Here is a 12,686-nt window from a genome sequence, read left to right as displayed (position 1 = left end):
ACCTAAAGGCAGAGCTAAAAACAGCTAAACCCGTATCAAGGACTGTAAAAAGATGTACTAAGGAAGTGGAGCAGGATTTATAAGCCTGTTTCTTTCTCACTCATTGGACTGTTTTCGAACCTGCTGCCTCCGACCTGGACGAGCTCACAGAGACTGTAACATCACATATCAGTTTCTGTGAGGATTTGTGTATTCCTACGAGGACTCACTTAACATAACAATGATAAACCAGCCAGCTCTGTCAGGCCAAAGTGGATGCTCACAGAAATGGGGATAGAGTCTTGTATAAACAGGCCAAATACACACTGGAAAAGGAGATCAGAGTGGCAGCTTCCTTTTCCTCCATTTCCTCTTCATAAAAAACACCCATGTTTGGAGAAACAGTGCTGTGTTTTATCAGATTCAAAAACATACCAAGTCTCAGCCTAGACGTCTATAGATTCATCCTAGCCAGAATGTTGGTGCATTTTTGTTGTTGTGTGTATTTTTTTAAGCAAAAGTTACAAATAAACCAGCTGTAATTAACACAACAATGCAATTTTAGCAACAGGATATTTTTAATGCAGCAATATCTCACTGCAAAAAACATTAATATACTGTAGGGGTAACATTGGTATAGTGTAGTGTAGGGGAAACATTAGTATACTGTAGGGGTAACATTAATATACTGTAGGGGTAACATAAATATACTGTAGGGGTAGCATTAATATACTGTAGGGGTAACATTAGTACTGTGTACCGTAGCTGATCAGGATCACGCTGCGTATGGCATCCTCAGTGCTTAGATCCTCAGTGTTTTCTCTGTTTTTGTTAGTTTTTCCTGTGCTTTGTCAAGAAAATCCGATCAGTTTCACCAGGGATGAACTGCTGAACATTCAGCAGTACACACCGCAAGACCTTCTACCGGTTTTTGATTATTCCAAAGTTTTGCTGAATCTTGTATTTGGAGGAGCGGCTGCTCTGTTTACCCACTTCAGGACGTGCAGATGGGGGAAGCGCGCAAGCGGCTCATGAAACTCAGACAGCGCGGTTTAAGAACACCGCTGCCTAGCATCGATCTGGCGAATCTCCGCTCTCTATCAAACAAAACGAACGAACTCCTTCTGCTCACCCAGACAAATAAGGATTTTTCAAATTCTGCTGCTCTCTGCTTCACAGAAACCTGGCTGAACAACTTCATTCCAGACAGCGTATTAAGGCTGCCGGCCTTTCAGCTCTTTATAGCAGATCGCGACGCAGAATCAACAGGGAAATTGCGCGGCGGCAGGACGTGTTTTTACATCAATGAAAGGTGGTGTTCTGATGTAACTGTTTTAAAGATGTGCTGTACCGATCCTGAAACATTCTTCATTAACTGCAAACCGTTCTATTCGCCGTAGGAGTTTTACTCGTTCATTCTGGTGAGTGTTTACATCCCTCCGCAAGCTCACGTGAGCTCAGCCGTACAGACATTCACTGATGTTCACTGAGTTAGCAACAACACCCGGACTCTGTATTAATAATTCTCGGGGACTTTAATAAAGCGAGTCTCTCACGCGAATTGCCTAAATACAGACAGCATGTTACATGTCCCACCAGAGACAGTAACACACTGGATCACTGCTACACTACAATAAAGGATGCATATCACTCTGTCCCACGGGCAGCTCTGGGACTCTCTGATCACTGTATAGTTCATGTGATACCGACCTAAAGGCAGAGCTAAAAACAGCTAAACCCGTATCAAGGACTGTAAAAAGATGTACTAGAAACATACCAAGTCTCAGCCTAGACGTCTATAGATTCATCCTAGCCAGAATGTTGGTGCATTTTTGTTGTTGTGTGTATTTTTTTAAGCAAAAGTTACAAATAAACCAGCTGTAATTAACACAACAATGCAATTTTAGCAACAGGATATTTTTAATGCAGCAATATCTCACTGCAAAAAACATTAATATACTGTAGGGGTAACATTGGTATAGTGTAGGGGGTGTTGTGAGCCAGCGGCATGCAAGAGATGTTATCAGACACTGGCATGTACTGGATGGAGTTACAGGACTCTACATACCTGATACTGTTTTTCTTAATACTGGTCCTCAGCAAATAAATAATAATAAATATCAAGGTACACCACGACCAATTATTAGCTTATCCGTCAATAGACAGACAGACATAGATAATACAAAGAGAAGGAGAAATAGGGAAAGAAAAGCTAAACGTAAGGGGAAGAAACAAAGAAAGATTGATGTAAAAATCCAAAATGTTGAAGAATTGGTTGAAGAGTTAAAAGATCTGAATATGAGTGTTTAAAAGAAGACACCGAGGGATCAGACGCTGTACCTAGACAGCTGGAGAAGATTCCAAAAGAAAAAAGAAGATTATAATGCAATTTTTTTAATATTAACTTTGCACCCGAATCATTCAAGTCTTGAGATCCCCAACAAAGATGCAAACTGGGTGACTTGTGCCAACATCACAATACAAGTACCAGTGTGTGATAGACTTGGAAATTGTAGTCAGAAATATTGGCAGTCAGACAAGGAGAAGCAAAGGGGACCAAGGAAAGACCATTGTAAAAACAATAAGAATAGCACAATGTTTGGCTGCTATGTTAATGCAACAGAATTTCATGATCTAACTCCCTTTTTTAAACCACTCTCTCAATATAATGAACATATGGAGGGAGAGACATAATTGTTTAGGTCCAGATGCCACAGGATTGCACAAAGTGCGAGGATACAAGACAGGATTTATGGAATGCTTGATCAGACCTAATGCTCTGATGATATTATAGGATTTTATCAGAATCAATGGAAGAAAAAAACCCTTGACTGGCCCTCATTGGTTGACCCAGAATGTTGTATGGACCCGAGGTCCAACGGAACATGGACTGCCTATGGAGATAGCAAAAGAGTTTGGGATTTTGGATTATCTTATTAACAATGTAACAGACCAAGGCATGAGAATGTATCTGTCTTTACATATCTTCATATGGCCGAGGATAAATACTACCACCTTATGGACAAAAGGAAAAACTAAACAGCGAAAAATTAATGATAGAAACATTGTTTATCCAATTGGTGCTTATTGTACAGGGACAAACTGGACTAGTTATATTCCATTCACAATAGATGATTCTGAAATAGAAAAAGTCAAACTAAAATGGAACGGTATTCCTTTAAATAGAACAAAGAATGGAACAAGTCCTGGGCTAATAGGAAAAAATAGGATATCACTGTGGACTGAAAATGGTAATGGTCAAATTCAAGTAAGGACCCAATGTCAAAATCATACAGAGAAAAATGCAGTGGAATATGAAAATCTTATAGATATTCTAATGGTTAAAAATATAACAAATAAAGGAGTTCCAAAAGAATATAACATGAGTCAAAGTTTACTCGGTTGCCCACCAAAATTGTTTACTGAATGGGTCTGGCAACCATATAGAGAATCTTCTTTTAATAAAGAAGGAGTAAGTTGCTCTGGATATGGATATAATCACACTTCAGGAGTGTTAATTATGATGCTCATGAATCAAATGCTAAAATACTGTGCTAGTGGTTTGGTTGATAAGACTGCCTTTGTTCACACTAACAAAGATTTGAGATGAATATGCCTACCTTAATAAGGACGTTTACCAGAGGTTGGAATACTTTCAAAAATATAGCAAAAGAAACTGGGAAAATCTTATATGGCTGGGGAGAAAAACTTTGGAATCTAGTAGAGACAATTTGGGGAACAATCATAAAACGGTGGTGGATTATTGTTGGTATAATAGGAGCTATAATAACTTTAATAATAACAGTGAAATGCATGCAATGTTGGTTACAATGTGCAAGGTGTTTGAGGCTTTTCAGCTCGAGGAGGTCGTAAATTCACCGGGGTCAAGGTGAAGAAGGCAGAGCAGCTTATTCGTAAAGTATAAAAACCCATCACTCACACACACTCAGTCACGCTTCATTAAAGACCCACTTGTGCGAGACTAAATCTAGCAAAGCTTTAAGCAGCAGATTTTTGTGAAACCAGGATCTAAATTTTTGATCTCTAAATTTCAACTGATCTGAAATGGCATCTAACTTCAGTGACAATACTACTGCTTCTAGCAGCAATTGCATGGGAGATGGCCTAAAGTCATGGACAGAGGTAAGTTTTAATATCTGTCTTTGGATTTTGGCCTCTTTTTATTTAATATGTGATCGACATCCTGGTTTCAAAATTATTATAGGATTCTTGGGAACTTTATGCTGTCAACAAACTAGAGAAATATCAGTAACGTTAACCTTAATCATGTGGTTGTTTCATAGTAAAGGATTCAATCAGATATGGAAAATAAGGGGAAGAATCTTATTATCACTGATGGCATTTGGCTATACAGTGTTAACAATTTTAGTACACTTGTTTAAAGGACCTAAGTGGATTACTATATGTGTAATTGCATTTATGAGTTTTTGGTTTTTGTTATGGGTAACCATTTACGTATGGAAACAAGATAGATTTAAATATCTGAAAATTCTTGTCCCAAATGTTATTTTTACTATGGTCGCATATGCCTGTACTGAATATACAAATGATGTCAGACCTATAATGTTGGGAATTTTGATGTTATTCACTTCATTGAATTGTAAGTTGAAACTTACTAGACATACTATTCCTTCATCAGGGGATGTTTGACGAGTTCCTTGATGATATAAGAAAGGCTGACCCGGTAGACCTGGAACGGAATACGGACCTCACAAAATGTTCTGCTGATTTGAAACGTCTGCATGACAATGAAAATCTAGTTGTAATTCAGGATGAACCATGTGTGGCGGGGCGGTGGATGGCAAGACTTGACACCATATACAACTAAGGATTAGAGCAGACTACGCCACCCCGTTTCTAGAAACGGGGAAATTTATACCCGAAATAGAGCACACAGGTTCGTTACCACTGAACGCAGGAGACCTGGATGCAAATATCAAATACTTTTATTACACAATAATTAATAATAAAAACTGTGACCAAACAGAGACAAAAAAATAAAGAAAGACAAGAAACTTTCTGGCGGAGGCTTACCAGTAGGGTAGCTAGCTGAACAGTGAGTATCCTAAGACACACTGCTCCCAAACACTCACACCACACCCACTCTAAGTGAGGGAAATGCAGATATCAATGGCAAACAAACACTGTGAGAAACACCACCACCACAGGGCCAAGACAGCTAGCTTCCCTCACTGGGGCCTCCAGCTCCTGAAATAAACAAAAGAATAATAAAATTAGTTCAACTCACAATCAACCCAACAACTTGCATTAGAATAAGTGCACCCGTAAAGGGGAACACAATGGACAATTTAATGGCCACCAGGATCAGACAGAAGAATGTAAACACTAGGTTCGTGTCAAAAAGCTCAAACCTAGACATGCCATGGAGCAGCAAGGGGTTAAACAAGAAGAGCACAACCAAGAGAAAAAAATAAAGCAAACAATGCACATGAAGACAACAGTCTTCAAATTACAGCACACTAAATACAAAAAAAACAAGTTAACAAAAGGACAAAAACTTAAAGCTGAAAGGAGTCTTCAACACAGAAAACTCAAAATCAACATTAAACAAAACAAACACGCTGTTGGTGGCGATATAACAACCGGTGAAGTTGAGCAGGCACCGTTAACGGAACCTCTCGCTCAAGACGGCTCGAACTAGCCACACTTCACCTAAGCCACCAGCATGAGCGTGACAAACAAAAACAAAAAAAAAAAGTAATCAAATACAAACAGTCATGGTCATAAAAATAGCAGCAGAACAAAACAGTGCAGTCTTCACGTGGTCTAAGGAGCATTCGCCATGCAGTCCACAGCAAATGCGCTTACGAGCAGATGCACTAAAATAAATAAAAGTTAATAAAATCATTCGTCAAAAACACCACCCCGATAATGCTCAAAAGGACTAAATGTACATACCCGGAAGTAGAACGTGAAGCACACGGGTTCAGTTACTCACAGCTTTATCTGTAATCAACGAACTTCAAATATGCAGGTATGCAAGAGATGTTATCAGACACTGGCATGTACTGGATGGAGTTACAGGACTCTACATACCTGATACTGTTTTTCTTAATACTGGTCCTCAGCAAATAAATAATAATAAATATCAAGGTACACCATGACCAATTATTAACTTATCCGTCAATAGACAGACAGGAGGAGAAATAGGGAAAGAAAAGCTAAACGTAAGGGGAAGAAACAAAGAAAGATTGATGTAAAAATCCAAAAGGTTGTAGAATTGGTTGAAGAGTTAAAAGATCTGAATATGAGTGTTTAAAAGAAGACACCGAGGGATCAGACGCTGTACCTAGACAGCTGGAAGAAGATTCCAAAAGACTATAATGCATTATGTGTTATTATGTTTTATTTTCAGAATGTTCAAGAAAAATTCTGAAATGCTTTTCTTTTACTTATAATCATGTATCCTCATGTAATAGAGTTGATTAGATTAATCTTGTGTATTTTACTGTAAACTTTCTAGTAGTAAACACTTATAAAGCCTGCTGTGTATTACTGAGAGTATCTGCACACACGTGTTTCAAGGCCTGCTGTTAAAAGTAAAGCCTTCTGTGTATCCACAGGGAGTAACCTGCATGCGCAGTGTTTTATAGCTTGCTGTCAAATTCCATGGCGAAAGAAAGCTTCAGTTCTATATAATCACAGCCTGAGAAGTTGCAGGAAGTATGACCATATATAGAAGTGTTAACCGTGAGGTTAGAAAAGAAAAGACATTAGCAGCGCACACAGAGTCAGCTGGTGAGATATGTTTGAGAAACTGAGAAGTATTTATGAAATAAGATAGTAGCCATCTAAAAGGCACAAAGCCAACCAAACCTGACAGCCAAATCTGGCCACAGTAAAAAAGTATAAAAGCCTGCCTTGAATCACATTGAGTGTCCATTCTATTGTAAGCAGCCTTAGTGCATGTTATACTTTAGGTGCATCATAGAACAAATGCAAGTTTACACTTGGAGAGTGTTTCTTGGTTTGTTATAATCTTTGCATCTTAATACATTTTACTTATTCTAGTACGGTTTGATTATTTGAAGGAAGTTTTTATTTGTAATCTTTTTCTTTTTATTTTACATATATTACACACACTTATTTGTATTACACTACTTTTAATAAAAACAAGGCCTCCCATTGTGAGGATCCTGAAAAGACAAAAAGGTCTAAGTCTGCCTCCTTCATTTAAAGATTCAAACAATAGTTTAAGTAGAAGACCTCGGAGAGGATCCTTTGTTAGAAGACCAAGGGGACTTCGAAGGACACTTGCGTTCAAGGTAAGACCAACTTTTAATAGTTGATCTTGTTTTTCCAACACGACCTCGTGCAAATTAAGATACACTCCTTAGTGGGGGCGCGTAAGGTTTCCTACGCAATCCGAAAACATGTGTCGCTAAGGGGCAAGTATGTCAGTATGATTACTTCAGCCTTCAAGTAAACGCTATAATTTTTAATATTGTCTATCCATACACACTCACTCACACTCTCACTCACACTCTCACTCACTCACTCACTCACTCACTCACACTCACACACACACACTCTCACTCACTCTCTCTCTCTCTCTCTCTCTCTCTCTCTCTCACGCACACACACACACACACACACACACACACACACACAAACACACACACACACACACACACACAGAGTTTTCATACCTGATCGAGATTCAGTAAAGCTGACAAGAATAAGAGTCACACACCAAAGCATTTTCCCTGATAGACAGTGTATCGTAAGACGACGCTAGAAGCTTCTTTGTCTGAGTCAACACTTTTATTATTATTTTGTATCACGTGATACCTTTTCATTAGTCACACCTTTTTTCTACAGAAGCCTCCTCTTTGTCTCTTCCTGTAACTTTGGTGCACATTGAATTGGTTAAAACTTATTTCTTTAAACATGATTAAAAATTAACCCCAAAGGTTTAATGTGTTGAAAAAATCAGTTTGAAAAACTTTATTGTTCAGTACGTAGGAGCTTAATGTCACTTATGGCTGATGGATGACTTATAGATGATATTAAGCAGACATTGTGTAATTGTTCATAACTTTTCATAATATAGAATATATATAATTTTGTTTTTTATTGCTTTCCCTCTGTAACAGATTGTTTATTATTTACAGGATAAGTGATCATGATATTGTGCTATTTCGGTTGATGAAACTTTTCTGTTTTAACCATCTGATATTGAATTTCTAGTGAATTATCATAAAAACTATATATATTTTGATAATATTTCATATTTAGACCAAATTTTTACTTTATAGTCACAACCATAAACAATATGGAGTGAGCTCCAGTGGTACAAGAAATTAGCAAAAACGCAATGGCAAGATGAATGCAGCATGTTATCAGAAAATACTAGACAGTTTGCATTCTACAGCATGAAAGCTGAACAAGGAAAGCTCTCGGATGTTCCAAAATGACAATAATCCAAAAGCGTGAGGCAGGATTGACCCTCCAATGGCTACAGCAGAAAAAGTGAAGGTTTTGGAGCCCATTACTGTCTCCGCCAGTTTAGGGAGATCTCAATTGTGCAGTTTGTGCAAGGCAGCCCAAAAAAATTACAGGAACTGGAGACATTTTGCCAAGAAGAATGGGCAGCCATATCAACTGAGAGAATTAAAGACTTAATGCAGAATTATTACAAAAGACTGCATGCCATCATTAATGCCGAAGGGGGAAATACACCATATTTACTGTAGTACTAAAGGTATGCAAGCTGTTTAACAGCGATTATTTTCTTTTTTGTTATGTTTTGTTTGATGATTGTGCCATTCTGTTATGCCTTACATATTAACTTGAGTCCTAGATCAGTGTTTTTTTCACCTTACTTGCTGCACCTGTGCAACAAAAACATGACCATCACAGAAATCCCATAGCATGTAAGTCTACTGCATTTTACTGTGCATAAAAAGCTCTGACACACTAATGTGTATGAAAGAGAAAGGCATGACCCAGAAGGAATTGTATGCCTGGTGAACATGTGACATTACAAGAGAAAGTTGATATTTGATCTTTTCACATAGACTGTCTTGTCTGTAAGGCTGCTTTCACATCTATAGTTCGGTTCATTTGGTCCGGACCAAAAGCAAAAAAATGATACACTGTAGCTTTTTAGCAGTTTTGGTTCCTTTTCACACCACACTGAAACGAACCAAGATGCAGTCATGTGATAACATCCACATCACTCATTGGCCACAAGTATTTCCTAAACTGCAACTCGATTGGTCAGAATAAACGTGCAGGAAATTTCAACGAAACTCCGGTAGTAAACAAAAAGAGGAAAATACAGCATACAGTACACCATGGAGAGACGACTGCGCGCTGCAATTATGTTCGTGGTTGTAATCTTCTACATCGCTTGTATACAGCGCTCTATGCAAAGTCTTCATTTTCAGAATGAAGCGCGGATGCGGCTTGAAAATATAATTTTAATGCACTGCAAACGGCGAAGACGCATCGGAAGACACTTCAGGAGGCAGCGAGCATTACTTTTGCGAAACTGTGGCATGCTCACCTTCCGAAAATATTGCCAACGACCCACTACTGCAGCTGGTTTAGTCCAAAATGCGCACTACTTTTTGCAGTTAGGTCTATTCGATCTCGGATCGTGTCCTCACCACAAACGAACCGCACCAGAGTTTGTTTGAAAGCATACCAGGACCACCTCTTCAAGGAGGTCTCAGTCCACTTGTTTGGTCCGCTTTTGGTGCGCACCAGAGTTCGATAGCTGCATTCTCACCTGCCCAAACGAACCGCACCAAATGAGCAATCGAACTCTGGTACGATTCAACCGATCAAAACAAGGCAGCTGTGAAAGCACCCTAAGTTGACAAAAAAAATCAGAGACGAGCACTTGGCCATTACTGCTGCAACTAGTTTCCCCCATCTTGGTACAAGCTTTTTCAGAGTATGCTGTGGAAGCTATTTTAATACATAACATGACTGGATTCCCAGACCCAACTTAGTGAAGCCTATCAGCTTCTCTGTCAATTCTCACCTTAGCACGTGAGTGTGTGAGTGCACAATGTAGAGACTAGACAGTCTATATGATAAGATCAAAGATCAACTTTCTCTTGTAAGGTCACATGTTCACCAGGCATACAAGTCCTTTGTTTTATTATATGTCTCAGATAATGGGCAATCAGTGGTAACAGAAATAGAAGACACGTGGACTTCATCCTAGAATACTGCAGATAAAGTTGAATATTGCAAAATTCACGAAAAGTCCATCATGGTTTATAAATAAAATTGTCTATGGCGCCAAGGACCAGAGGGGATATACATATTCTGATCCAGAGCACGAGCTCGGTTTAATCACCTGAATCCTCTTAAACGTGTGTGGACTCAGTCCTGCTTCCGATATTTGGGCAGAGTCCAGGTATGACCCGGATAGCTCAGTCGTTCTGGAAGTTGGTCTTTCAGAAGACAAGCTTTAGAATTGCTGAAGATTTTACTATGGCCAGCAAGAGTACAGAGCAAAATATCAAAAATAATCAGAGGACACATCTGAACACACAGTTGCACAGGCCTTACCCGTTTGGAACTAAAGGTGCTTGCTAGACAACGCCCGGATAGCTCAGTTGGTAGAGCATCAGACTTTTAATCTGAGAGTCCAGGGTTCAAGTCCCTGTTCGGGTGTTTGTACATCTGGGTGGCTGACTTGTGAAAAGGGAAAAGCATGCTTTAGATTGCTGCTGGTGTCTGAATGCTTCAATGATCCAGAGGGGAGAAAATGCTTGCCTTGCTGCTGCTTTATTGTACAAATCATGTGTTAGGAGCAGATAAGATACATCGAGATCAGTGTGTTCACAAGTTTTGGCTAGAATCAATCCATAGACCTAAAAAACAAATGTGCAAAACAATAGGGTGACAGGGAGGCAGGACAATACCAAATCTCAGGCTGGAAACGAAGATCAATACGATAGCCACAGCAATCACGAAAATCTGCCAAAAATGTCCTTGAAATTCCACCATTTCAGGTTTCAATCTCTTTGACTTCTAAAAATTCTACGCACAAGCTGGCCCGCCACAATCGCTTCTTTATATTTGATGATTAGGGTTGGCGCAGACAAAATGGCTTAATAGAGGTGGTTACAAAGAGAGAAAAAAATAAATGAATAAATTAAAAAAAAGTGTCCAACAGCCAGTGCAACAGAGATCGTCATGTGAAGGGCATGGTGTTTTTAACTGGCGTCTTGGGAAAATTATGGGCGTTTTTGCTCTTAGACTGCATCAGATCAAAGAAATCTCAGCCATCTGGGCAGTAGGTGCCCCACTTTTGTCGAAGCGGGCAGCCCCTTCTGCATGCCTGGCTAGCTCAGTCGGTAGAGCATGAGACTCTTAATCTCAGGGTTGTGGGTTTGAGGCCCACGTTGGGCGTGGTGTGCTTTTGCAGGAGCCGGGAAAATCCAAGAAGGCCATCTTTACCGCCTCAGGAGGAGAAAATAATAGCAACATAAATAAATAAGAAGGAAAACCATGGATTTTTACTATTTAACCATTTTACTCTGCGGGTAAAAGTTTCCTCCAGAGATCCCTCAGCGTGGTTTTAATCCGCACAAATGTTGATGCCTGGCACCAAAGGCTCTCTGAAAAGGCCTTCGCCTTTTGCAAGCTGGGCTGTGAGTTTAAGAGCCTGTTGCTCTGTACGACAATCAGCAAACCAACAGGTGAGCCCCACGTTAGGCGAAGAGGTTTCCAGGTCGGACCAGCCAACAAGCACCCGCCTCTTTTCGTGGTCTGTGAGTTCCGCTACGCGTTATGGCAAAGCTTTTGTGGAACCTGGTGGCCTAAGAAAAGCTTCGTCATACCTGGGTGGGCTTGAACCACCAACCTTTCGGTTAACAGCCGAATGCGCTAACCGATTGCGCCACAGAGACCCACCTGCTCCCTGTGGAAAGAGGATCGTTGAATCACTTCTTACAGCTGGATGTGAGAGCTCATTCTGATTTCCACTTGTGTTGTAAGTTGTTGTTTGTTTCAAAAATGTCTGTATGTTGTTTCAGCTGCAACAAACACTTGCATGCAGTTTAGTCCCCGTTGTGGAGAAACTGCTCCAGTCATGTTCAGACTCTCAATTTCTGACTGCTCTCACACGAGCTGATACAACAGGTTGCTTACTGAAGCAATGCTCAAAAGCCTCAGCAAGTTTCTTTCGCATCTTATTCAACGCTATGGACGCTACAATACAGAAACTTCAAAGCACCACCATAGGCTTTCAATAAAATCGAAAAATTCTGGAAATGACTTAAGGAAGACAGAAAATGTTTCAGCATTTGATCGCCAGAGCAGATAACCAATAAACTTCAGAAACCAAAGCAAAGACTTCTCAACCTATGCCGAGGAATGGGAAACAACAACGTATCTAAATAAATAAGCGTTACTAAAATGCTTCAACTTTCATTCACCAGCTGCAACAAACACTCGTTCATGCAGTATAGCGAATTTTAAGGGAGGCACCATGTTGTGGTGAAAATGCATCTGTCAAGTTCAGAGTCTCAATGTCTGACTTTGTCAGGCTGCTAACTGAAGCAAAGCTCAAATGCCTCAGCATGTTTCTGCCCGTTTTCAAACCGGGGACCTTTCGCATGTTAGGCGAACGTGATAACCGCTACACTACAGAAACTACAAAACGCGACTTCAGGCTCCCAGTCTCAAAGTAAATTAAG

The 12,686-nt window shown here is 39.8% G+C and overlaps 1 protein-coding gene and 4 non-coding genes across 5 annotated transcripts in view; 2 read left to right on the top strand and 3 right to left on the bottom strand.

Moving 5' to 3' along the window:
• Positions 1–7,787, bottom strand: part of LOC125138419 (butyrophilin subfamily 1 member A1-like) — a 262,663-nt gene extending 254,876 nt beyond the window's left edge. Inside the window, exon 1 of the mRNA XM_047813972.1 lies at positions 7,671–7,787. Coding sequence (XP_047669928.1) covers positions 7,671–7,722 — 52 coding nt within the window. The 5' untranslated portion in view covers positions 7,723–7,787. The remainder of the gene's footprint in view (positions 1–7,670) is intronic.
• A 2,796-nt stretch (positions 7,788–10,583) lies between these two features.
• Positions 10,584–10,656, top strand: trnak-uuu. The gene has a single exon. It is a non-coding gene; the product is annotated as a tRNA-Lys (tRNA).
• A 668-nt stretch (positions 10,657–11,324) lies between these two features.
• On the top strand, positions 11,325–11,397 carry trnak-cuu. Its single transcript has one exon. It is a non-coding gene; the product is annotated as a tRNA-Lys (tRNA).
• A 426-nt stretch (positions 11,398–11,823) lies between these two features.
• On the bottom strand, positions 11,824–11,897 carry trnan-guu. Its single transcript has one exon. It is a non-coding gene; the product is annotated as a tRNA-Asn (tRNA).
• Positions 11,898–12,570: 673 nt separating this feature from the next.
• On the bottom strand, positions 12,571–12,643 carry trnav-aac. Its single transcript has one exon. It is a non-coding gene; the product is annotated as a tRNA-Val (tRNA).
• Positions 12,644–12,686: the final 43 nt, after the last annotated feature.

Source organism: Tachysurus fulvidraco, chromosome 1, assembly GCF_022655615.1.
Source record: "Tachysurus fulvidraco isolate hzauxx_2018 chromosome 1, HZAU_PFXX_2.0, whole genome shotgun sequence".
In the NCBI taxonomy this organism is placed as follows: Eukaryota; Metazoa; Chordata; class Actinopteri; order Siluriformes; family Bagridae; genus Tachysurus; species Tachysurus fulvidraco.
The sequence above is the reverse complement of the archived record's forward strand: the minus strand, read 5'-3'. Positions and strand labels throughout refer to the sequence as shown.